At 43.2% G+C, this 26,479-nt stretch overlaps 1 protein-coding gene across 2 annotated transcripts in view; it reads left to right on the top strand.

Annotated features, from left to right (window-relative positions):
• MGAT4B (alpha-1,3-mannosyl-glycoprotein 4-beta-N-acetylglucosaminyltransferase B) overlaps positions 1–26,479 on the top strand; it is a 381,341-nt gene that overhangs the window by 130,886 nt on the left and 223,976 nt on the right. The window contains exon 1 of one of the 2 annotated variants that reach the window (XM_077266298.1): positions 383–454. The exons of the other annotated variant lie outside the window; for it this stretch is intronic. Within the exon in view, the coding sequence (XP_077122413.1) occupies positions 415–454 (40 nt within the window). The 5' untranslated portion in view covers positions 383–414. Of the gene's footprint in view, positions 1–382; positions 455–26,479 lie in introns of those variants that run through there. 2 annotated transcript variants of the gene reach the window in all.

The raw sequence follows: 26,479 nt of genomic DNA, 5'->3' as shown, positions 1-26,479 counted from the left end.
AGCCCAGTCTTCTTCTGGTGACTGTTCCTACACTCTGCAGATGCGACATGTTACATCCTCCTCATCATCTGGGAGGAAACGTCAGACGTGACCTTGCAGTCATGTTGTCGCACATACCGGTGAAGAGCCTCCTCGGTCTCCTCTGTATGGGCAAATGCAGAGCCTCCTTTTGCTCATTAGGGGAAAGAGACTGTCATCTGACAGGTGATTCAGAAATCGGAGCTTCTGCTCAACAAAATAGCTAAAGCTGACCAGACAGTGATGCTGCCGATGTAACTGAAGTTAAATATCGGTACTAACTGAATGGTGGAGCAGGTAGTGGTCGGCTCCCTGCTCCATCATTATGTACAACTGTGCATTTATCTCAAGGACACAGATACAGGTGAAATGAGGACGTAGCACGGGAGAGCTCCTATGTCTGGGGATGATTTGATGGATTCACGTTGGGTGGGAGGTATGGCATAAATACGTGTGTAATGTAGGATGATGCTCAGGTTAATTATGTATTCTATAGCCCTGTGTACATTGTAGTATTCGGTACTGACTGCTCTACATTAAATGGGTATTAGACATTCAGACAATTCTCTCTCATCACATCTTTGTCTTCATGGATTTCTTATAAGATCCATCAATTCTCTTCCAACAACGTTGTTTAAAAGCGAATCGTGCGAAGCGTCAAGATCAGTTTGTTGTCCTCCACTTTACAGCTACTAATGGGGTTTAGCAGCAGAGTCTGCACAACAATGAGGCTTTTATTCCCCTGGTACAGTATGTGGTATAAACATGACCACAGATTAGTCATAGGACCGGCTGTCATCTGGGAACATTCTCTCCTGGATGTCTGCCGCCGCCTCCTCCTCCTGGGATGTGTCCGACACATTAACCATTGCTGGAAGGAGGCCTTAAATCTCCATACCAGTCTATGTCGTATGGCTTCTGTTCTGAGTGTTGTCAACTCATGCCGCAGAGATGGGAATATATCATGAGTTGCCAGGAACCATGTTGTAGTTATGCAATCTGAATAGAGCAAAGTTAATGAAAAGAGCAGTCTTGGCAGTGCTCCTAGACTGTTGTACTTAATCTGGGGTCCTAGAGGGCGTACCCATGGCATAGCACTGGGTGGTGATTCCTTCGTAACTTCTAAATCTATGCAAATAGTTTATCCTTCCAAAATGGTAATGTCACGTCTCTGTTGTTGGGTGTCCTGGGACTTGGGGATCCTTCCCTGTCCCTAATGCTAGGGGCGCCCTAACTCACCCTGTTCCCCAGATTATGTCCTACGTCTGTACCCTTCCCCCACCCAGGGAAGAGAGGAGAAGTAGTATACCGTAGTACACCAACCAGACTAACAAGGTAATACGAACAGGGATAACGAAAAATGCCAAACATGCAAATATACTCACACAGACAACAAAGGTAAATACTGGGGAGTGGAGTATGGGGTTAAACCAAAGTAGGAGAAGAAAGGGAATTATCACAGACTCAAAACCTAGCAATAGTCACAGGTAAATCCACCAAACGCCTTCTCCAATAACAACCACCAGCCATGCAGCATAAGCTACTCTGACAATGAGTGCTAGCCAGGGCCCAGTTTATATAGGAGATGGGAGTGACTAACAGTGAACAGTTCAGAGCCTTAATGCAGGAAAGCTTCCAGGAGCTCTCAACTGAGATTAATCCTTGCACTGTTAAAAGAAATTTACACTGTTTAATATGAAGGTGAAGTGCTTCTAACCAGCGCAGGAGTAGGAGAAATCAGACTCTGCGATCTTTTAGTTCCTCTCTTTTGCTTTAAACCCATGACAGGTAATATTGTTTCTGAAACTCTCCACCCCTACCAAACACTCAGCTACTCGTCTCATTCAAATTCAGTCCAAAATGTTGTTTGTGTAATACTATGTGGTACATGTGGTTGGGGCCCCCTTACGCTAGCTATACAATTCAGATAGATTTAGATGGCAGTTCTCATTGGTAAGGGGTGAGTAAACTGGTGTGAGACATCTTGAGCGTGGCCTATCAAAAAGATTGTGCATGTTGAAATTCCACATGTCTGACCCTTCTTTCCTTGGTATCTTCTGCCAGGAATGTTGGAACATTTTTATGCACATTAAATGTGTTTCTTTTAGCCTGATATTTGGCAGGTTAATTGTCATAAATTTGAAGGAGTAGTGTACATTAAGAATATGTATTGCCTATCCTTAGAATAAGCCGTATTTAGCAGTTTAAATTTTGCACCTTCTCAAATTGAGTGTTTGAAGGAGCTGTGAGAACCTGGAAAGCCCCTAGAATGTATAAGGCCTTCTTCAGACACTATGTTCTTGGTGGGAATGCTACCCTTGTCTGTGAATGTCAGCATTATTATGGTGCACCCGCTCTAATAAAAAAAAGTATGGCAAGAAATATTATGTGATGTGACTTTTTCATCTGTGTCCTGGTCTACACAAACCAAGTAATGACTGCAGGTGTCTGAATTCTTCATTTAGGCCAAAGACCATTTTGGAGACCAAGAATTGGGAGCCATGAGATACGAGAAGGTTAATTACGTTACATTTGATCTCTGCGGTGCATGTAGTAACGGGAGCCAGGTCATTAATTCTAGACCTGTACACGCACCTCTTCTGTACATTTAGGACACCATGCCCCGTCCTATGGATTCTTGTCCATTCTTGCGCCTCCTTCCTATTGGGTTTCTCCATTCTGGCTTTGTTTACACCTCTGATAATGTAAATATCTGTGAGGTTTTCATATTCCTCATCTCCTGCGTCTTTTCCTTGCGTTGAGGGAAGGGGTGAATGTCTCGCTTACAGAGCATGCTGACCTGTTGCCTGCATTACTGCTGTAGAGCGTGCTTCCGACCATTGTGGATGGAGCGTTTCCCAGGCTGACGTCCCAGTCCGTCTCCAGCAGGATGATATTCTGTTTATAATGGCTGTTTTGGAGTTACACAGCTCCTTTTTGGGACAACGATTGTGCTGCATTCAGGGTCTGTCATTGACGTCCCCAAAGCATTTGTCACTGTGGGTTGTTCCTGTCCATGGTACTGCTGAATAGTAGCGGGTTTTTGTGGGCCTGTGAGGCTGTTACAGAAGTCTTTGCTGACTTTCAAGAATATCACCAAGTGTCAGGCTCCACACACATCTCGGAAGGAAGCGGGGAAAAGATCTTCACTTTGTGTCAGTGTTTTTGCAAAATTTAAGAGCTTTGTTTTTGACACTACACAATCCGTAGCAGGAGGACACGCTGTGTTAAGGGTATGTGCACACGTTCAGGATTTCTTGCGGAAATTTCCTGACAAAAACCAGACATTTTTGCCAGAATTCCGAATGCGTTTTTTTCGCGTTTTTTATGCTTTTTTGCGTGTTTTTTGTGCATTTTTTCTTGTTTTTTTTCCAGAGCTTTCCCAATGCATTAAATAGCGGGAAAAATGTGAAAAATCCACAAAGTTAATGAACATGCTGCTTTTTGTTTTACCGCAATGTGTTTTTTTCGCAGAAAACGCATCATGGGCACAAAAATTGCGGAATGCATTCTAAATGATAGGATGCATATATATGCGTTTTTTATCCGTTTTGATCATGAAAAAACGCGAAAAATCCTGAACGTGTGCACATACCCTAAATAATAGACCAAGTAATCCCCTCTTAAGCCCCTACTATTTCAGCTCTGGTGTTCCCCCTATCACGTTTTGGCTGCAGCAATCACCCGTTGTATACAGGACGTCATCGAAGCCAATCACGGCCTTCATTTCTACCTGAATCCAGTGATTGGCTGCAGTGATTTGGTGTAGAAGATGGCACTTCCACTAAATAACGACCTTTAGGGCGCGCCAATGTCGCCATGTGCCCACACAGAAGACTTAGCAGGTATTTGGTCTTTCATTATCTTATTCCATTTCTGATTTTTTTAATCCCTGAAAGCCCCTTTGGGCTTCAGCCACAAGCACCTATCTACTGAATAGGCGGTAAATGGCAGATTGGCGGGAGTCTGATTGCTGGAATTTAGGTCTGTTTGTTTGAACACGAGGCAGGGCACATGGTTGACCGCCTTTCTGTTCCAAATACTTTATAGCCATGGATATGGGGCCAGCAAAACCTTGTCTCTCCTTTCTACTGGGACCCCACTTGGTTCATGTCCATTTCGGTCACTCGTAGACTTTGAGCGGTGAGGCAGAGCACGCGGTTGACCACCTTGCCACTGCAGTTATAGCCTTGTTTGTGTGGCCGGCGAAACAGGGTCCCTCCTTTCAAGTGGATACACCCCTATTCCTATTTTCCAGCCTTATTATTGTGATATTGTAAGATGCTACAATAAAAAATATTCTTACCCCCGCCATGTCAGCTTGGCCCACCGGAGGTATTTTAGCTCCATGTGGCTCAATTCTTCTGTATACAACTCTGTTCACTTCTTTAAATACGTGCTGAACACTAAATGGAATTTTTCAGATAAGATCCATTATTTGGCGTCCGCCTGACACTGCACAGCATCTCTATTAAAATGGAAAGTATTACCTTCTCGCTCCACTTCAGGCAGCCGAAACCCTGGCTCCATATTTACAGCAGGTGCTAGAGGAATCTAATGCAGGTCAAATACAGAGAATGCAGTCAATTGTGCGCTTGTCACATCGCTGTCTGTGCCCTATATGAATCAGCGAGGTCGTTGTGTAGAGTCTGCCGGGCGCTCATTGACTGTGCCTGCTATCTGGAAAGCATCGGCCCCTTATTATGGGGCACACACTGAAATACGCATTTACCATCTAAATTACCTGGAATTCTTCTTCATACATTAATAGATTTACATTGGTAATGCAAAATAATTGACAAATAGACTCATTCATACCGTGTGAATGCATGGAAATATAGGAGCAAGGACAAGTATCGCCTGAGCGGGATCCCACCTTTTTATTTGCCTCTATACGGCATGCCCTTACTTTCCCAAACTTTTAGATGGCTTTCCTGGTTATGGATTAATGTACTTACCAACTTAATTAATTGCCAAAATCAGTACTTTACAATATATATAATTTCTACCTTGTGTAAATGCCGTTGTTCTTCAGAATCTCACGTTGATTTTCCTTTGTTTCTGTGCCTCTCCATTCCTGAGTTATGGCCCCCTCTTCCTTTCATGCATTTTTCTTTTGCCAAGTGAGTGTGTTGCACAACTTGAGGACCATGCCCACTTGGATAAGTAGGCCAAGACTAACTTAATATACTGACAACGAAGACCTTATCTAAGGAACAAAGAAGTGCAGTGTTACATAGTTATTAAGGTTGAAGGAAGACTTTAAGTCCATCTAGTCCAACCCATAGCCTAACCTAACATGCCCTAACATGTTGATCCAGGGGAAGGCAAAGAAAACCCATGTGGCAAAGAGTAAGCTCCACATTGGAGAAAAAAAATTCCTTCCCGACCCCACATACGGCAATCAGACTAGTTCCCTGGATCAACGCCCTATCAAGGAATCTAGTGTATATACCCTGTAACATTATACTTTTCCAGAAAGGTATCCAGTCCCCTCTTAAATTTAAGTAATGAATCCCTCATTACAACATCATACGGCAGAGAGTTCCATATTCTCACTGCTCTTACAGTAAAGAATCCGCGTCTGTTATTATGCTTAAACCTTCTTTCCTCCAGACGTAGAGGATGCCCCCTTGTCCCTGTCTCAGGTCTATGATTAAAAAGATCATCAGAAAGGTCTTTGTACTGTCCCCTCATATATTTATACATTAAAATAAGATCACCCCTTAGTCTTCGTTTTTCCAAACTAAACAGCTCCAAGTGTAATAACCTATCTTCGTATTGCAGACCCCCCAGTCCTCTAATAACCTTGGTCGCTCTTCTCTGCACCCGCTCCAGTTCAGCTATGTCTTTCTTATACACCGGACACCAGAACTGTGCACAGTATTCTAAGTGTGGTCGAACTAGTGACTTGTATAGAGGTAGAATTATGTTCTCCTCATGAGCATCTATGCCTCTTTTAATATATCCCATTATTTTATTTGCCTTTGTAGCAGCTGCCTGACACTGGCCGCTAAATATGAGTTTGTCATCCACCCATACACCCAGGTCTTTTTCATTGACGGTTTTGCCCAGAGTTTTAGAATTAAGCACATAGTTATACATTTTATTACTTCTACCCAAGTGCATGACCTTACATTTATCCCCATTAAAGCTCATTTGCCATTTATCAGCCCAAGCTTCTAGTTTACATAAATCATCCTGTAATATAAAATTGTCCTCCCCTGTATTGATAACCCTGCAGAGTTTAGTGTCATCTGCAAATATTGAAATTCTACTCTGAATGCCCCCTACAAGGTCATTAATAAATATGTTAAAAAGAAGAGGGCCCAATACTGACCCCTGTGGTACCCCACTACTAACCGCGACCCAGTCCAAGTGTGCTCCATTAATAACCACCCTTTGTTTCCTATCCCTGATCCAGCTCTCAACCCACTTACACATATTTTCTCCTATCCCCATTATTCTCATTTTATGTATCAACCTTTTGTGTGGCACTGTATCAAAAGCTTTTGAAAAGTCCATATACACTACATCTACTGGGTTCCCTTGGTCCAGTCCGGAACTTACCTCTTCATAGAAGCTGATCAAATTAGTCTGACATGAACGGTCCCTAGTAAACCTGTGCTGATACTGGGTCATGAGGTTATTCCTCCTCAGATACTCCAGTATAGCATCCCTTAGAATGCCCTCCAGGATTTTACCCACAGTAGAGGTTAAACTTACTGGCCTATAATTACCGAGTTCAGTTTTTGTCCCCTTTTTGAATATTGGCACCACATTTGCTATACGCCAGTCCTGTGGTACAGACCCTGTTATTATGGACTCTTTAAAGATTAAAAATAATGGTCTATCAATGACTGTACTTAATTCCTGCAGTACTCAGGGGTGTATCCCATCCGGGCCCGGAGATTTGTCAATTTTTGTGATTTTTAGACGCCGCCGTACTTCCTGCTGGGTTAAGCAGGTGACACTTAATGGGGAATTTTTGTTATCACTGATCATATTGTCTGCCATGGGATTTTCTTGTGTAAATACTGATGAAAAAAGTCATTTAGCATATTGGCTTTTTCCTCATCCTCCTCCACATTTCCCCCAGACTATTTTTAAGGGGGCCAACACTGTCATTTTTTAGTTTCTTACTATTTATGTAGTTAAAGAATATTTTGGGATTATTTTTACTCTCTCTGGCAAGGAGTCTCTCTGTCTCAATCTTTGCTGCCTTGATTTGCTTTTTACAGAATTTATTTAATTTTCTGTATTTATTTAGTGCCTCATCACTACCTACTTCCTTTAATTCTCTAAATGCTTTCTTTTTGTCCCTTATTGCGCCCCTTACAGCTCTATTTAGCCATATTGGTTTCCTCCTATTTCTAGTATGTTTATTCCCATACGGTATATACTGTGCACAGGTCCTATCCAGGATGCTAATAAACGTCTCCCATTTTCTTTGTGTATTCTTATGTCTCAGGATATCGTCCCAGTTAATTGCACCAAGATCATCTCTCATCCGTTGGAAATTTGCCCTCCTGAAGTTTAGAGTCCTTGTCACTAGGGTTGAGCGACTTTTGCTTTTTTAGGATCGAGTTGGGTTTTGTGAAACCCGACCCTCTCGAAAGTCGGATCGCGTGAAATCGGCCGATTCTACTGTAAAGTCGGGTTCTCTTTCTCTCTCTCTCTCTCTCTCTCTCTCTCCTCCGTGCAAATGTTGTGTTTGACTGCGGAAATCACTGCAGCCCAAACGGTAATATGGCTCTATGACGCCGCAGAAACCAGACCGGAACCTATGCCATCACGCTGCCCACACTCCTTGATTGGCTGAAAAAATGGCGGGGAAGGCGTCATACGAAACGCGACTTTGGCGCCAAGATCGCGTACCGCATGGCCGACCCCACACAGGGATCGGGTCGGGTTTCATGAGACGCCGACTTTGCCAAAAGTCGGCGACTTATGAAAATGAACGATCCGTTTCGCTCAACCCTACTTGTCACCCCTCTGCTACACATCTTATTAAAGGTTACATGAAAACTTATTATTTTGTGATCACTATTCCCAAGTGACCCCCAACCCTTATATTTGATATGCTGTCTGGCCTGTTGGTTAATATTAGGTCTAGCAGTGCCCCCCTCCTTGTTGGGTCCTGAACCAGTTGTGAAAGGTAATTGTCTCTCATAGTTGTCAAAAACCGATTACCTTTGCTGGAACTGCAGGTTTCTGTTCCCCAATCTATTTCAGGGTAGTTGAAGTCCCCCATAATAATGACTTCTCCTTGAGTCGCAGCTTCATCTATTTGCTTTATGAGGATATTCTCCATTGCTTCTATTATTTTTGGAGATTTATAACAAACCCCTATCAGTAATTTATTATTTTTTCCCCCTCCCCTTATCTCCACCCACAGGGACTCTACATTTTCATTAGATTCACCTATATTATCACGCCGGATGGGTTTTAAGGACGATTTTACATACAGACACACACCTCCCCCTCGCTTATCCGTTCGGTCATTTCTGAAAAGGCTATAGCCCTGCAAGTTAACAGCCCAGTCATGGCTCTCATCCAGCCACGTCTCAGATATCCCCACCATGTCATAATTATGTTCCAACAACATTAGTTCTAATTCGTCCATTTTGTTGGCGAGGCTTCTGGCATTAGTATACATGCACTTGATGTTCCTCTCTGTACCTCTATTCTTTCTTAAATTACTAACTGTTCTAACCCCACCCCCCATGCCACCGCCACCCCCAACTTCCTTATTTGTGCCCAGGTCTCTATCTGCACTATCTTCCCCTCCTATAAAATGAATACCCTCCCCCCCAATCCCTAGTTTAAACACTCTTCCAACCTCCTATCCATTTTCTCCCCCAGCACAGCTGCACCTTCCCCATTGAGGTGCAGCCCGTCCCTAGCGTAGAGCCTGTAGCCAACTGAGAAGTTGGCCCAGTTCTGCAGGAACCCAAACCCCTCCTTCCTACACCAATTCTTGAGCCACTTATTAACCTCCCTAATCTCCCGTTGCCTCTCTGGCGTGGCACGTGGTACAGGCAGTATTTCGGAAAATACCACGTTGGAGGTCCTTGCTTTCAGCTTGCAGCCTAATTCCCTGAAATCATCTTTAAGGACCTTCCACCTACCTCTAACTTTGTCATTTGTGCGAATGTGCACCATGACCACTGGGTCCTCACCAGCCCCTCCCAGTAATCTGTCCACCTGATCAGCGATGTGTCGGACTCGAGCGCCAGGTAGGCAGCACACCGTCCGACGATCCCTGTCTTTGTGACAGATTGCCCTATCTGTTCCCCTAATAATTGAGTCCCCCACCACCAGCACCTGTCTGGCCTGTACCGCTCTCCTATTTCCCTCCTTACTGTAGGGAAGGGTGAATGTAATGCCGGTGGATGTGGACCCACTGTGCCACAGGTCGGGCCTGCCCTGGAGGGGCGTAACTAGGGGTCTACCGGGTCTTCACTAGAGCCTCTGGTGCCACCAGGTACTGAGACTGCAGCAGCTGACCAGGTGGGGTGGGGGAATAACAAAAATACTCACCTCTGTGGGATTGGTGTGCAAGAGTATCCAAGCAATTAGGCACCGAAATAGAGGCGTTGCAGCTCTAGAAAATATTTGCACCTTTTAGAATTTCCATACAGACCCTACAAATTTTCAAAAAAAGTGAATGTTCCTTCGCATGAGTGGCGTGAACAAGGAAAGTTTACCAGAAAGTGGCATCAATTGTTACAGAAATCTGGGAATTTAATCCACTAAATCAGAATTGATTTTAAAGATTAGCCATCATTTTTTATTTTTGTTTTTTCATAAATCAGTGGAACACCTGAAAATAAGAACTGTGTAATATATCTTATGAGAGAAATCCACTTCTGTCTCCACCAGGACTGATCTTACATTCTCAATATTCTAAATTCATAGGGAAAATGTTTCTTCAGTGAAAACAAGAGTTTGCCATTACTGAGATAGAAGATGACTGTTGGAGCTCATAAAGTTCTATGGAGGACTGCAGCTGTGAATTCGGGAGGACTTGCAGTAACATGTCCCTATTCCTCTCCCGTAGAGTTTTAAAGCACCAGCTGTGATCTCCTCTCTCAGTAATTGGGAAAAAGTGTCATCCCTGAATACAAATTTTACAATTGTTACCCATGAATTGAGTGAAAGATCAGTCCAGGGGGGAAATTAGGCAGATGTCTCTAAAGGCCCCGTCTCACTAAGCGATTTACCAACGATCACGACCAGCGATACTGCCTGGCCGTGATCGTTGGTAAGTCGTTGTGTGGTCGCTGGGGAGCTGTCACACAGACAGCTCTCTCCAGCGACCAACGATCAGGGGAACGACTTCAGCATCGTTGAAACTGTCTTCAACGATGCCGAAGTCCCCCTGCAGCACCCGGGTAACCAGGGTAAACATCGGGTTACTAAGCGCAGGGCCGCGCTTAGTAACCCGATGTTTACCCTGGTTACCAAAAAAAACAAACAGTACATACTCGCCTTTCGGTGTCCAGGTCCCTTGCCGTCTGCTTCCTGCTCTGACTGAGATCCGGCCGTACAGCGAGAGCAGAGCGCAGCGGTGACGTCACTGCTGTGCTCTCACTTCTCACTGTACGGCCGGCAGTCAGTGAGAGCAGGAAGCAGACGGCAAGGGACCTGACGGACATCAGAAGGCGAGTATGTACTGTTTGTTTGTTTTTACATTTACGCTGGTAACCAGGGTAAACATCGGGTTACTAAGCGCGGCCCTGCGCTTAGTAACCCGATGTTTACCCTGGTTACCAGTGAAGACATCGCTGGATCGGTGTCACACACACCGATTCAGCAATGTCAGCGGGGCCTCAACGACCAAAAAAAGGTCCAGGCCATTCCGACACGACCAGCGATCTCGCAGCAGGGGCCTGATCGCTGGTACGTGTCACACATAGCGAGATCGCTATGGAGGTCGCTGTTGCGTCACAAAACTTGTGACTCAGCAGCGATCTCGCTAGCGATCTCGCTATGTGAGACGGGGCCTTAAGATATATTACAAGGTTAGCTTAATGTCATGTGTGCTATTGGTTTGTGAAATAACATTTGAAGCAACGGTTATTGTTAAAAAATAAAAATGTTTTCTAATTCATCAGTAGGCTTGCTCCTTTTTAGTGAAGCAGGCACTTGATGAAGCGTGCGAAACATCAGTCTTGAGTGATTCTTACATAGTTTAGCCAAGGTTTAATAAGGCCACTGCTACCGACAGCTCGTCCTCCTGGTCATATGAGGTTACTACATTGTAGTTTTCAGGGGTTTTGTGTATTTCTATTATTACAGTACTTGGCCTTTGCCATTTCCAGATCACCAGAAAGCCCAATACTGACACTCGTCTCTAAAGCAAGACTCCCACAATCCACCTTTTGCTCCTCTGTGCATAGTTTTTTGGCTGGCGTAAGCGGACACGGATTAGCTTTCCGGGTGGGATTTGTAGCTTTCCTGAGTGTCGTTTGTACATGTGTGAATTGGATGTGTGAAGTTTTTGCTGTGGACCCCCGGAGGAGCTCGCACCGCTGATCCCATCGCAGTTCTGGATTGTCACTTCCATTTGTCTAACAAGAAATGGGTTCAGCTACAGTTCTGCCGCAGCGCTGGGATTTACACATTATAAAGCCGGATACTTCTACTTCAAAGACTCTGAATAAAATATATCTGGACTCCATTGTTTATGAGCTTGATTACAAGCTTTTGTTTCATGTTATCCATAATTTCAAGCTTGGGAGCATCTTTTTGCGTCTTTTTTGTGGACTCCTGATAATAGGTCCAGTAAAGTGATGGTTTACATCTCCATATATATTTTTTAAAACATCTTTAAAAAAAAAATCAGCAACATAAGGGTACAACATCCTGATGGATAACAGCAGATTTTTTTTGTTTTGTTTTTTTAGCTGTCCATTTCTACTTTAAATTTGAGTGGCTTTTTAGGATTTTTTGTACTAATCTGGTCAAGATGGATTTAATTAATGTAACGTCAGACGTTTTTCTGATAAGTTAATGAGGTCCCATGGCGATTCCGAAGGAAAAATTGGGACCTCCTATATCTTGTGCATATACACTTGATTCCCCCGGGCCTTTAGGCGTGGAGTTACTGAAAATGTGGAAGTAGGTCATACTCCCTGTCCTGGATAAATTACCATATCGCCTTCAGACTTCTAGGATCATATCCAGACGAGAGCGGGAAGAGTTTTATAGTAACGTTTGGTAAATGTGAAGGGTAGGACGGTTCAAACAGTGTGAAGATCGGTTTCATTATATGAGCCCAACTATAGAATCCCTTTCACTAAGGCTACATCCCTGTGAAGTCTGTGGTCTGATTTTTTTTTTATTTTTTTTTGGTCTTTTTGCGATGTCCTGTTGTGATCCTCCTAAAAGAAAAAATACTCTGGGCACCACTGAATATTTTTGGGATCAGCCCAACACTATAAGCTATATAAAACATTAGGAACATGGAGCCAACAATGATTAATAAACTTTTTCAATCTTATTAAATTCTATTATATAAAAAAGTAGGCAATCACATTAAATACATATAACAGACAAGATCGTTAATGAAAAGACTCTGGATGTAAGTGATGACTCCTCACCCTTATTACAGGAGACATGGAGAGCGGGTTAACAACAGATGCTATGTAAATCAAGTATTGCATCCATCAATGGCCATGGAGTAATACTGTACTTCCTAAATAATATCAGTAGTGCCCTCCTGTGAAAAAGGACAACCAGTCATGATTCTCAATGTACACCTGTGAATGGCACTTTATAACTGGGGGGTGGTACATAAAATATATGTATACAAGTAATATAAAACATGACTACTATGACACCCGATCTTACTTGACGACTCCTGACCCCATGCTATTACATCTACAGCATTTCTGCCAAACCCTGAATGTTTTTGTTACCTCTCCTTTTTAGGGTTTTGCCGTCATCACACTTGGATCTTTTTTATTATGGATATTTGAATGCTAATTTCTCTATTGTATCATCTATGGGGAGATGTGCCTGAGAGTAGTTTTTTTTTGTTTTAAATGTTTTTAAATGTTGTCCATGTTACCCAATAATCTTTGGTATATTTGTTGATAATTTGGGTGTGCTCATCAATATGTGATGCCTTCTTCTTGTTGTTGTAAGTTCAGGACAACTGGATAAAAATGGCGAGTATCGGGAGGGCCTTAGTTTACTTGTGCCGAGGAACTAATTTTCTGTGTTGTATGAACCCTGCATAGAGAACCACTCATGTGATAGTTGCCTCTACAAGTGACATATGGGCTTATGGACCACCATTCGAGTAAATGGGCAACCAAGTAATATATGGTGGCTCTTAGTGCACAAGAGCGCTGCTAGGGGGAAAGGATCCCTAAATGTCGTCCATAAACCCTATTAGGACTTATAGGATAATAGGATGATTGCTTTATAGCAACACTCGGGGTAAATCCTGTGTATACATTTTGCTCCGATTGCCCCTTGAAATTAAAGTTTTAACCTCTGTACGACAGCTGGAAAGTCAGGATTAACAAATGGCTCTTGGAGAGAAATGAAAAGTCAGCAGCGCTCTCCATAGAAGCATCTTATTTGTTGGCCTCCTGACAAAATCTAAATCCTGATTTCCCCGCAGGTGTCAGCGAGTGTGGGTGACGGGTAACATTTAAGACCTCACTAGCTGCAATATGTCCTCCTGCTGGAGAATAGCGTCCCTTTCAGGCATCCTTCTGTAATGTACCTGCAGAGTATAGCCGTGCACAATGCGAATAGTCCCAGGCGCGATAATCCGTTCCTACTCGTTTACCCACATTTGTATAATTGATGCAAATTATTTAGTATAAGGGGACCTAATCGCCATGGCTAAATAGGAAATGCCATCCATTTTTTTTTTCTTTTTTCCTGGTGATCGAGAGCGTGAAAGGTAATTTTCTGTTTTCGAAAAAAAAGTTTCAGCTGCATAAAATATCAGCAGTGAGCCATCCCGATCTCCCAGCAGAGCTAATTAAAATGTTAGCAAGACACCTTTTTATGCTATAATCCATCACCTTGCCGGGAAGGTGCTCGCGCTGTAATGTCTGGCTCCCTAAAACTTAATCTTCAGGGATGCTGTAAAAGTTAAGGCACTGGAGATTGGAAAATGGATCATGGATTTGTAATTCTACCGAGGAAAGAAAAGGCCATAAACAAATCATTAGAGAAAGGGGTTGAGGCAGGAATGTATCCCAGGTAGGTGAAGTGTTTTGACCCCAATTACCTTCATTTAATAGCAATCTGTTATTGCACAGATAGTCCTGTAATGACTGTGCCGCATTATTAGCTTTTTTTTTTTGCTTTTCCTTTTCTTGATTGAGTTTTATGGTTTCCATACAGAAAAGCTATGTACTTTTGGACATTTCCTTTTTTTCCATAAATGGTCCTCAGGTAATAAGCGGACACCAAGATGTCCCACTGTTGGGTAAGAAGCTATTTTACTTATATTCAGTAATGGTACATGTGAATAGAGGTAGCTGGAGCAGCCTGGTGGCTCAGTGGGTATTACTATTGTTTCCCCTTTAATCTGTAAAGTTCTCGGTGCAGTTGTTGCTTTACAGCATTGGGGTCTTGGGTTCAAAAGCCATCAAGGAGAACATCTGCAAGGAGGTTGTTGTTTGTTCCTGCTTTCCCTGAGATTGCATGCTGTGAGAGGGGAGGAAGAACCGAACTTAAGACGTTGATTGGTTACCAGTATGCCAAGAAGAGCAGAGAAGAAAATAGGCACAGTGCACCCAAAATGGTGCACAAGCCTAATCTACAGGGTTTGGTGCAGATTTTGCTTCTATGGAAAACTTGCTCCTGTGTGGATGTACTATAAATGACCAACTTATGTTTTCACTATTATCATCTACTTTCCGACACCTTCAGCTCCATATACCCCCTCTATATACCCCCATTCATTACCCCTTCCACTATATTTCATGGTCACCCACTGCCCGTGGATCTACTTTGAAAGCGAAGAATGGCACCAGTGACCTCATCCAAAGCTTTCAAGATGGCGGCCGTCATGTGGTTTACATACCGCAATAGCCGCCTGCTCTTGTATCTCCCTGCAGATACAGAATCTCTAATGTCCACACATGCGCAGAACACGTTTACCTACTGTCAGCATGAGTTAGTAGTATATATTAATAGAGGTATACCTCTTAATTTGGGAAAGAGATCTTCTAAGGCAGTAAAACACCAGTCTATAGTGATATGAGGAAGTGTTAGAGCTGAAGGAGGAGGGTGCAGTTGCAGTTTCTCTGAGACTGTGCGCTGTGAGAGGGAAGGAGGAGACAAACTGAAGAGATTGGTTTGTAATCCATTGCAATATTCATCTACATTCTGACAATTTCTGTGCCCTCATTAATTACCCCGACACTGCATTTCAGGGTTTCCTGCTGCCCCTGGATGAGCTTTGTAAATGGCGGCCTCCAGCAGTGATGCCATCCTTGGCTCTCAGTATGGTGGCACTCGTGATTTGCCCACATGACCTCGTCAGTTACGTACTCCCGTATCTGCCTGTGGACACAGATACCAGAATCTCCACACATGTGCTCGACACTTTCAGCCACAGTCCGCACCAGCACTGAGAAGCAGGCAGTCACGTAGGTGGTCACTGAGGTAAATGGCGCTATGGACAAGATCACTCATTACAAAATCACTCCAGGAGCAGTGAAGTGGGGTAAGCAATGGAGGCATATGGAGTGGCCGTTTAGGGCGTTTTTGCTGTTAACAAGTGAGCAATGCCTTTAATACTAGTGAAGTTTCCACAGTGAGACTCCATTTTTTTGAACCAGTGTATTAGCATGGAATTCATCAGCTGCGTTAGGCCAAAGATTACGTTGTTGTTTTTCCTGACCCGTAAATAACCAGCCTGTTGCCAAACCTAATTAAAACCAAGGCAAGGGAGCGGCGAGTGGATAATTAAAATATTTTCTCATGTGGACAATGCTTTTTCAAGTGCCAATGCATTTCGCACCATCAGAAATCTGCAGCCATGTAAGGAAAGGCCATGGTGGCTGGGAGGTAGCACAGCAGCCATAACTGTAATCTAGGTCACATTACTGACACAGTAAGACAACTACTTCTTCATTCACAAACCTGTAGCACATACAATTCTCAGCACCCTGCCGGGAGGAGGAGGTGTTGTCTCATTTGCAGCAGTCGGAACTTTTATATTATTTTTAGAAAACATAAAAACAGGTGGAAAAGTGAAATAAAAATTTAAATCCACAGAAAATGTGAACTGAAATGCGTTGATTCCCCTCCCACCCCCCTGTGACTCTGTATAGCGGTACCTAATGACTGACACAATGGCGGGTGCTGCCCTCTGAGACCTTTCCCCTTGTTCCCATGAGAGCGCTGAGCTGATTAATATTATCAGTTTCAAATCTTTGTGTATAATTCAGATTTTTATCATGGCTTCATGGACCAAATCTGCAGATGCAGCAGAGGAGAGTCTGTCATGTGGCACAGGGCATGAGGATATCGCAATGTGTTAGCTCAGATTTTGCTTGGTTTAACAAATACATCTGTTATCCATCCTTCTATGTGAATTGGAAATTGTATTGACGACTTTGCATTATTATGATGTGATTATTATCGTTAATGGATCATTCTTTTGGGAATAGATAACATTGCTTCCCTGCACAGTGTTGGGGGAAAGGGAGAGAAACGCGCTCCGGGACTACAGAGGGTGTACAAAATTATTTACTGTAAGTAATGTTGTGCACCCTCCATGCACTTCATAAAGGGGCTGCTGACGCAGGGGGGCTCCCATTGTGGGTGGGGACCCTAGGCATTTGCCTTGTTTGCCTGCCCCTAATGCCGGCCCTGCCTGCACATTAGGTTCAGAAAGTGCGATCGCTTTCCCTTCCTGTAAATGATATAGGCACAGGCAGTATTTCTTCCCTGTCCTTTCTTGAAAATGATGTAGGCACAGGTAGCACTGGGTTCCTGTCTCTTTTGTAAAAGATGTAGGCAGAGATAACGCTGCCTTCCTGTACATTATATATGGTAGGATAGCACTACCTTACTTTCCATTCCCCTAACTGGTATAGTGCTGCTTCCCTGTCCCTCCATGAAAATGTTACAGGCACAGATAGTACTGTTTACCTGCCTCTCCCTGTATACTATTTACCCACAAAATCATGCAGATATTCATTTCTACCTGACTCTACTGTTAGACACCTACATCAGGAAAGGGCAGTAAATTCTGTAAATGCTGATAGTACTGCCTAATTTGTAAATGATGAAGACACAGACAGTATGGTCTGATTGTTTTTCATTGCAAATGACATGGGGACTGGTAGTTCTGTCTATAGATTTGCTTTAGCCTGGTCAGGTGGCCACGTCTGACGTTTATGGCTGCCGGCCCAGAGCAGCTCGAATATCCTACTTACATTGGGGTCTCCAGACCCTTTTTTAATTAGTAGGCCATCTTGATGTCCTGCCACAATGTAATGCCATCTGTCCTTTTCTGAGTTCTTGGCTGATTTACGTACACAGACCACATCAAAGTTGAGTGTGCTGGAAGACCATGAGCCTGTAAAAGCCAAACACTGCAAAGTTTATAATGAAATTAGATCACAAAAATTCATTTTAGCACAAAATGGAAGCAAACACGAAAAAGTGGACAGCGCCTTCATAACGTGAAATATGAATGGAAAGGTGCTCGATTGCCATTACACCATTGTAACCAATAAAAACCATGAATAACCCCTGCATATATTACAGTTACCATATCGTCATTGCCACTGACAAAAATTAAACAGCAAGTAATGAAAATGGCTTGCACAACAATGATGATATTCCTAGAAACAATTGGTGATAATTTGACCATAGGGACATATGACATTAAGGTGTGTCTTATAATTATTAGTAAATTGTGTATCTACAAACTGGTAATCAGTCAGTCTGCCTGTTTACAGGATGAAAAGTAGTCACTGTGCTGTTTGCGATCATAGTGTATACTAATCTATATAATGGTGTTGGTCATCCTGTGAAATATTGCCTAATTCGCTTGCCACTATATATGATCCACCCTGCAAATTCCCCAACCGTCTCATGGAAGCAATGAGTGCTACCTGGTCACAGCCGAGCCTACCTAAACAAAGCCAAGCTTCTACGCTTCAGTATCTATTTTCTGGGCTATTGGGTACCAGTCCCACTGGCTTCTAAAGGCCACATTTATATGTCCACATTATCCATTACACAGTAAAATACATGCAAACAGAAATGTCACTCACCCGCCTGGGCCTAAATATTGTGGCGCTGCCGCTTTTTCCCTACGTTGTAACAGCTGCTATCTGTTGGTAGAATAAGCTCATTATGTGTGTGCGTGGGCACGATAACCCGTAAGTAAACACCGAGAAATTCCTGGAAGGAGCCTGAATAATTTGTATGAGGGATAAATTACGTTTTATCACTCGAATATTGGAAGTCAGCTGTCACACATAAGATCCTAAACTAATAATCATATTATTAATCTCATAGAGGCTCATCGCGCAGTGGTGGCATTGATCCGATATTTGCACACGCTCCCGTAAGCACTGCCGTACACAGAGTTGGCCGCTCAGTAACGCCCTAATCACAGGTGATCGGCTGGTTCAATAAATCATGTTTGGGGGATTTATTAAAGTGAATGTGGCAGCAGGTTTTTACTATGTAAGCTGAAGACAGCATGATGTAGAGGTTAAATCACAGATTTCAACAATGCCTCTTATCAAGCTGTGTGATTTTGTTTGCTTGCAATGATTGTTTTAGCACCAGAAGATTATCATTGCTGTGACTAGCTGGTCATGTGCTCCCTGGTCAGACACGCCCCCTCCTGTGATAGGCAGCTCACTGTCTATGGACAATGTACATACAGAGCCTGGTGTGGGCGGAGTTAGCTTCCTCAGCTCTGCTGTATTTCTTAATCTAAAAGCTCTGATTGTGTGAGAATGGCTGCACCCAGTAATCTAAGTGATACTTCTTTCTCTGTGCCTCCTTCAGTTGCTCTCAGATGAGGTAGGAAAAACCTGGTGACAGATTTCCTTTAAAGGGAATCTATCAGCATGTTTTTGCTATTTAATCTGAGAGCAGCATAATGTGGAGTCAAAGAGCCTGATTCCAGGAATGTGTCACTGCTCAGCATCTTGCTGTAGCTTCAGTACAATCTGTTTTATTACCAGGAGATTATCGCTGGTGGACTAGGTGGCGAATGCAAGTCAGTCGGGCTATTCTGTGTAACCACGAGGCCGCACCACTAATTGGCAGCTTCCTGTGTACACTGTACGTTGTCATCAAGTTGTCAATCAGTGGTGTTGGTGGAGTTATACACAGCTCAGCATTCATAGCACCGCTACATCTACAGCACAGAAAACAGGGATTGTTTCAGAACTGCACCAAGCAGCCTAGTAAGTGACACAACACTGGAATCGGGCTCTCTTCTCCATCATCCAAGAGGATTACTCAGCAAAAACCTGTTCATAGATTCCCTGTGTGAAACAGAGGCTGCAATTCATTGTGTGCCATTGTTTGAAACTTTTTTTTTTTTTACTCCAGACTTCTGGTTTTTAGCTAATAATACATTCTATTTATAGTGATCAAAAGAGGTAAAAAAAAATCTACAGCTCACAGAATGAAGAGGGCAAAAGCAAAATGCCCATTTTCCAAAATATGGAAAAGCTAATCTCAAACCCAAGACAAGTAATAAAACCAACATGCCAACAGTCAGGGACAACCGTATAAATAGCAATATTTTTATTAAAGTTTACAAAAAAGAACAATAAAAAGACTTAAAAACAATTTAGAAAACTGCACCCATAACAGGGAATTAGCCCCAAAGACAAATATGCATCTCAAAATATATATGCAAAAAGTACTTAATACTTACTAGGAGAATATGTATGAGTGGCAGGTCTCCCCCCTGGAGTGGCAGGTCTCCCCCCTGGAGTGGCAGGTCTCCCCCCTGGAGTGGCAGGCCTCCCCCCTGGAGTGGCAGTTGTCTGTCCCCTCGAGTGGCAGTTGTCTGTCCCCTCGAGTGGCAGGTGTCTCCCCTCGAGTGGCAGGTGTCTCCCCCTTGAGTGGCCGGTCTCCCACTGATATGTCATTCGTACCTGTCTGACATCATACAGATCATACAGCCAGTGCCTGGGCAGCATAGATCAGTGTAAGGTTCCCTTTAATAAAAATCTAAATGTCTGTTAATCTTTAAGGACAAGTTTTCATCTGAATATAAACCCTGAATGAGGCCAATTGCAGATGTTGAGAAAATGTGCGCAATTAAATGGATAATTATATCAAAATGCTGTATAGCTTTTCATCTCTGCTTTCTGTGAGTCTATAAGAACCTTAGAGATATGCCCACTGCATATGAGCCCCTGAGAATGAAGGAGCACGGTGCAGTTCCCCCGCACAACCAGGGGAGGCGCTGCACAGGAAAAACCATGAACAGGTTGCTGCACTTAATGCGGTGGCTAATTTCTCGGGATCAGTGAGGGTCCCATGGGTTGGGCCCCCTGCAAATATATCGTTCTCTCCTGAATGGCGGCAACCAGAGATGTTGAAAGATGTAAAGGATTCATAAGAAAGCATATTGGAAAATTGCCTGCCTTCCATTATATCGCAGATGACCTTTATTTGCTGAAGCCACAAGACAATATGAGGGTTGATTGGAAAGGAGGAAGAGCACACAAGCAGATCAGATGAGAGCGCGCGGCCTGCCAGCTCCATGAATTATTCCCGGTCCCCTCCGCCGGCGGTTTACGTGCCATCAGCATTGGCTTGTGTTGCTGAGCGGACCCTCGCCGGTGACCCCTCCAGCTGCAGTAATCACACTCCTATTTGTCTCTCCACAAAATTACCAAGATGAGTTATTTCTAAACCAGTGGATTGTATTATCTGGATGATATCTGTGAGCGGCGGCTTTCCAGCTCCAGATGTGATGAGGCGCCTGTGATCCTTCTAGGTTACAGCCCTCGTTCTGCTCTCGGAACATTGAAGGCATCTGTCAGCCTGTCGGCTTCATTGGGTCTCTGCCTGACATGTCGGGGGTCATTCGGTCCGGCGAGCGTCTCTGATGGGACGTGTTGTAAAAATTAGTATATTTCATTACAATTTCTTTGAAAACATTGATGCAAATCTCGCGGTTCACATTGCGCTCATCCTCTCGGACCGTTCCCTTTTACTTGTATATGGAATATCCTTTTAAAGGCGTCACTGATAATAAGTGATGCTTTATTTAAAGAGTAACCGTAAAAAATATTCCTAGAAATCATTAGTAAACGTGAAAATAAGAAACTTTACAATCAGGAGCGTAACTATCATGGTGCAGTGTTGCAATTGACCCCTTGGCCCCTATACAAGACCATTACTATTGAAGATTTGTAACAATTGGGGGCCATGTTGGAGCTTTTGCATCCGGCCCCCCGAGCTTCAAGTTACGCTACTGTTTATAATCTATTTTATCAGAGAAATCCGCTTCTTTCACCACCTGGACTCATCAGTCATTCTTGAAATTCTCACAGGTAAAACCACTCTTCAGTAACTACAGACTTTCCCATTACTGAGCCAGGAGATGGCAGTTGGGAGATTTCAGCTCTGAAGCTTGCAGAATTCTGAATGCAGCTCCTGTAAACTCTGTAATGCAATGTGTAGGACATATTAACGATTAGCTGCTTTCTGTGATGCATCAGGGCCAATCTGTGATGCTGGTTTATAAGGGATCTTCTTTCCAGCGGCGGTAACGAGTTTGTTAGAGGCGGGTGTTGGGGCGATTGCCATTATATATGTTGTTTTTAATCAATGTGTATTCCTTGCTGACCGCTCTTTCTAGGTCACTGTGAATACCTGCAGCTAAATGTGTTCCTGTTCTCCTGTTTATGAGCTGAAACGAAATTGTAAATCTAAAGCAGGAACACACAAAATGTGGAACGTGTCGGCAATGGCCATCAGCGTTGGGGCTAATCACTCGCCAGGCATGCTGCGTTTTAATAAACCTTCCCCGGCGTGGCACGTTCGCTCTGCATATTGCCCATATGCCAACTGTGCTGCTCTGTGTGACTCCAGCGCAGGGCTGTCAGCTCCGGAGGGGGTCAAGGAGGAGAGTCACGGGTAATTTAGGAAAATGAGCCACTGGAAACCTGTTCTGCACTGACACCCAGCATGCGTCTGATGAAAGATGGCTGCTGTCCTCAAGCGCGGCATCCCAATAACATGAGGACAGGCGCCGCTCTGCGCCTCTTGTCTTCATTATTTCCACCACTTCCTTGATGTCCATCACAGCTGGCCTTCTGTGCTAGCCTAGAATCCAATGCTTTTTGTAGCCTTGTTCTGCAGAAACTCGTCAAATTTCCTTAACCACTTCAGGACCTGCACATTTAAATAAAAAAATATATATATATTTTTTGTTCTTTTCCTTTTTCCAAGAGCCATAACTTTTCTATTTGTTAATGTCTTATTACATCTAGCATACCGTAAAGTGAATCTGTCAGTAGATTTTTGCTATCAGTCTGAAGGCAGTATGGTGTAGGCTCTGAGAGCCTGATTACAGTGATGTGCCATTTATTAGGCTGTGTGCTGTTGTTTCAGTACAATGAGTGTTTTATCAGCAGCAGATTATCACTGCCTCATGATCCAGCCCCTCCCCCAGCACTGAATAGCCGCTTGCTGTCAATATATAATGTACTCAGAAAACTGTGGTGAGGGCAGTGTTAGCTTTCTGCGCTCTACTGCATCTGAAAACTCTGATTGTATCACAACTGCTGCAACTAATAAGTGATACATCTCTGGAATCAGGGTCTCCGTCTCTATATTATGCTGCTCTCAGATGAAGTAGCAAAAACCTGGTGACAGATTCCTTTTAAAGTTACAGGCCCAAAGCTTGAGGCTGCGCAGTAGACACTACTGTTGGCAGAATGTGATCTGATTCCTGATAGTTTTGTGGTTTCCATCCCGCCACAGTGGTTTCCTTTCTCTGGGTATGAGATTGCTCGTATTGCTCAGGTGATGTTTTCCCTTCCTATAAGATCGCTCTGTTTGCAGTTTCCTAATCTTTTCTGCCAGTTTCTCTTCCTATGTGGTATATGTTGTATGACAGACGCACAATTCCTACACACATGAGCCTCAGCTTTTCTGCTCATAACGATTTTGGATGTTGCCAACCGTACAAGCCTGTGTACTGTGTTACAGAGCTGCACAATCCTGGAATAATCAGCTTCTACTTTCTTCGACTATGTTATGTGCATGTGCCCAGCTTTTACATACTACAGGGAGCCTCTCACCAGGTTTTTGCTACCCAATCAGAGAGCAGTAGGATCTAGGTGCAGAGATCAATATTCCAGTTATGTGTCACTTACTGGGCTGCTTGCTGAAGTTTTGATAAAAATCACTGTTTACCATTAAACAGACAAAATCGAAGATAGACACCAATGAACATATACCTTGCTGTATGAAAAAAATCAATAGCGCATATACAGTGCCTTGCAAAAGTATTCGGCCTCCTTGAACTTTTCAACCTTTTCCCACATATCATGCTTCAAACATAAAGATACCAAATGTACATTTTTGGTGAAGAATCAACAACAAGTGGAACACAATTGTGAAGTTGAACAAAATGTATTGGTTATTTAAAATTTTTGTGGAAATTCAAAAACTGGAAAGTGGGGCGTGCAATATTATTCGGCCGCTTTAACTTAATACTTTGTTGCGCCACCCTTGTCTGCGATTACAACTGCTAGTCGTTTGGGGTATGTCTCTATCAGTTTTGTACATCGAGAGACTGAAATTCTTGGCCATTCTTCCTTGGCAAACAGCTCGAGCTCAGTGAGGTTTGATGGAGATCGTTTGTGAACAGCAGTTTTCAGCTCTTTCCAAAGATTCTCGATTGGATTGAGGTCTGGACTTTGATTTGGCCATTCTAACACCTGGATACTTTTATTTGTGAACCATTCCATTGTAGATTTTGTTTGGGATCATTGTCTTGTTGGAAGACAAATCTCCATCCCAGTCTCAGGGCTTTTGCAGACTCCAACAGGTTTTCTTCAAGAATGGTCCTGTATTTGTCTCCATCCATCTTCCCATCAATTTTAACCATCTTCCCTGTCCCTGCTGAAGAAAAGCAGGCCCAAACCATGATGCTGCCACCACCATGTTTGACAGTGGGGATGATGTGTTCAGGGTGATGAGCTGTTTTGCCTTTACGCCAAACATATCCTTTGGCATTGATGCCAAAAAGTTCGATTTTGGTTTCATCTGACCAGAGCACCTTCTTCCACATGTTTGGTGTGTCTCCCATGTGGCTTGTTGCAAACTTTTAAACAACACTTTTTATGGATATCTTTGAGAAATGGCTTTCTTCTTGCCACTCTTCCATAAAGGCCAGATTTGTGCAGTGTACGACTGATTGTTGTCCTATGGACAGACTGTCCCACCTCAGCTGTAGATCTCTGCAGTTCATCCAGAGTGATCATGGGCCTCTTGGCTGCATGTCTGATCAGTCTTCTCCTTGTTTGAGATGAAAGTTTAGAGGGACGGCCGGGTCTTGGTAGATTTGCAGTGGTATGATACTCCTTCCATTTCAATATGATTGCTTGCACAGTGCTCCTTGGGATGTTTAAAGTTTTGGAAATCATTTTGTATCCAAATCCGGCTTTAAACTTCTCCACAACAGTATCATGGACCAGGTGCATTTATACGGAGACTTGATTACACACAGGTGGATTATATTTATCAGCATTAGGCATCTAGGACAACATTGGATCATTCAGAGATCCACAATGAACTTCTGGAGTGAGTTTGCTGCACTGAAAGTAAAGGGGACAAATAATATTGCACGCCCCACTATTCAGTTTTTGAATTTCCACAATAATGTAAAATAACCAATACATTTCGTTCAACTTCACAATTGTGTTCTACTTGTTGTTGATTCTTCACCAAAAATCTTTATGTTTGAAGCATGATATGTGGGAAAATGTTGAAAAGCTCCAAGGGGCAGAATACTTTGACAAGGCATTGTATAATGTAAAATATATAACAGAAATAGATATGATATTGGATTGGGCACAAATAATTTGACAGCCTGGTGGCTGGTTGGCCAAGAGTCCAGCAGAAGATGACTGCAGTGTCTTCTTTATTGCACCTGTTCTGTGTGGCTGTAGGGAGCGCCTCCCTGCGCGGAGCCCATGGGGTCCCAGTTTGGCTCTGGATATAAATAATCTGCACCCCGCACAGCCAGTTATGGCGCCATCTCAAACATGCTGAAACAATAAACGACTTTGTGTGATGCTTAGGATTATTCCTAGCGTGATACGAACCTTATTTCCTGCCTTGTGCCTTTGTTTTCTGTTTCGGAAAGATATCATAATTTTGACAATTAGGCAGGAAATTAGCAGAGCTTCATTTCCCATCATGTCATGATCAAGGGCAGATAGTGCTGAGAATGCAGTGCAAATGTTCTCATAACTCGGATCAGCATTTTATTTTGTGGGAAAACACTGTCTCTTACAATAACACCAACATTTTTAGTTTTTTATGCCTTAGTCAAAATTAGGGACTTTTAATGGATAATGTTAACATAGAATTCAGCTTGCTCGCTTGTAATTTCCTGTTTTGATGCAATATTAAAATTGTTAGTCTGTCTGTAGCGGGATCTAGTTATTTAATGGGAGTCTGTTAGTACTAAATGACTTATCAAACCAAGCACGGACGCTATTTACAGCTGTAATGCGGCCAAACAGTTCGGTGCACTTTACAGCCTACTTTCTATCTTCTCTCCACCATTTCTGTCTCCTGGAAAAGCCAGTGGTAACAATATAGGAAGATTTATGCAATTTGCCTCTTCTAAGAGGAAGAGGATTGCCTTTTCCTCTCTGTGGAGGCAATTGGCATATTTAATTTCCCAGAAGAGGATTGCTTGTCCTAGGAGTCTCCTTACCTTGGCATGTCAGACATGTCACTCTCTCCACAAGGACAAACATAACCCCTTAGACTTAAGGAAGAGGAAGGCAGAGATGGATGCCAAACAAGTAGGTGGGAATGTGCACTGAACTATTTGGCCTCGCCAAGTGTATTGAGCATAAGTGCATGGTTTGAGCAGTCATTTTTCTCCAACAGACTTGTTTTAATTAACTTCTGATTGCAGCAGTATCTGCACTGATTCACATTACAGTCGCTACTTGATTGAAAGGAAAGTGGGGCAGGAGAAGCGCATGAGTGGCAGGTATAATGTGCGTTGTGGCAGGTATAATGTGAGTTGTGGCAAGTATAATGTGAGTTGTGGCAAGTATAATGTGAGTTGTGGCAAGTATAATGTGAGTTGTGGCAAGTATAATGTGTGTTGTGGCAAGTATAATGTGAGTTGTGGCAAGTATAATGTGTGTTGTGGCAAGTGTCATGGGTGAGTTGGGGCAAGTGTAATTTGTGAGTTGGGGCAAGTGTCATGGGTGAGTTGTGG

The sequence above is a fragment of the Ranitomeya variabilis genome, chromosome 5 (assembly GCF_051348905.1).
Source record: "Ranitomeya variabilis isolate aRanVar5 chromosome 5, aRanVar5.hap1, whole genome shotgun sequence".
In the NCBI taxonomy this organism is placed as follows: domain Eukaryota; kingdom Metazoa; phylum Chordata; class Amphibia; order Anura; family Dendrobatidae; genus Ranitomeya; species Ranitomeya variabilis.
Note: the sequence above shows the minus strand (reverse complement) of the source record. Positions and strands in the feature narration are given on the sequence as shown.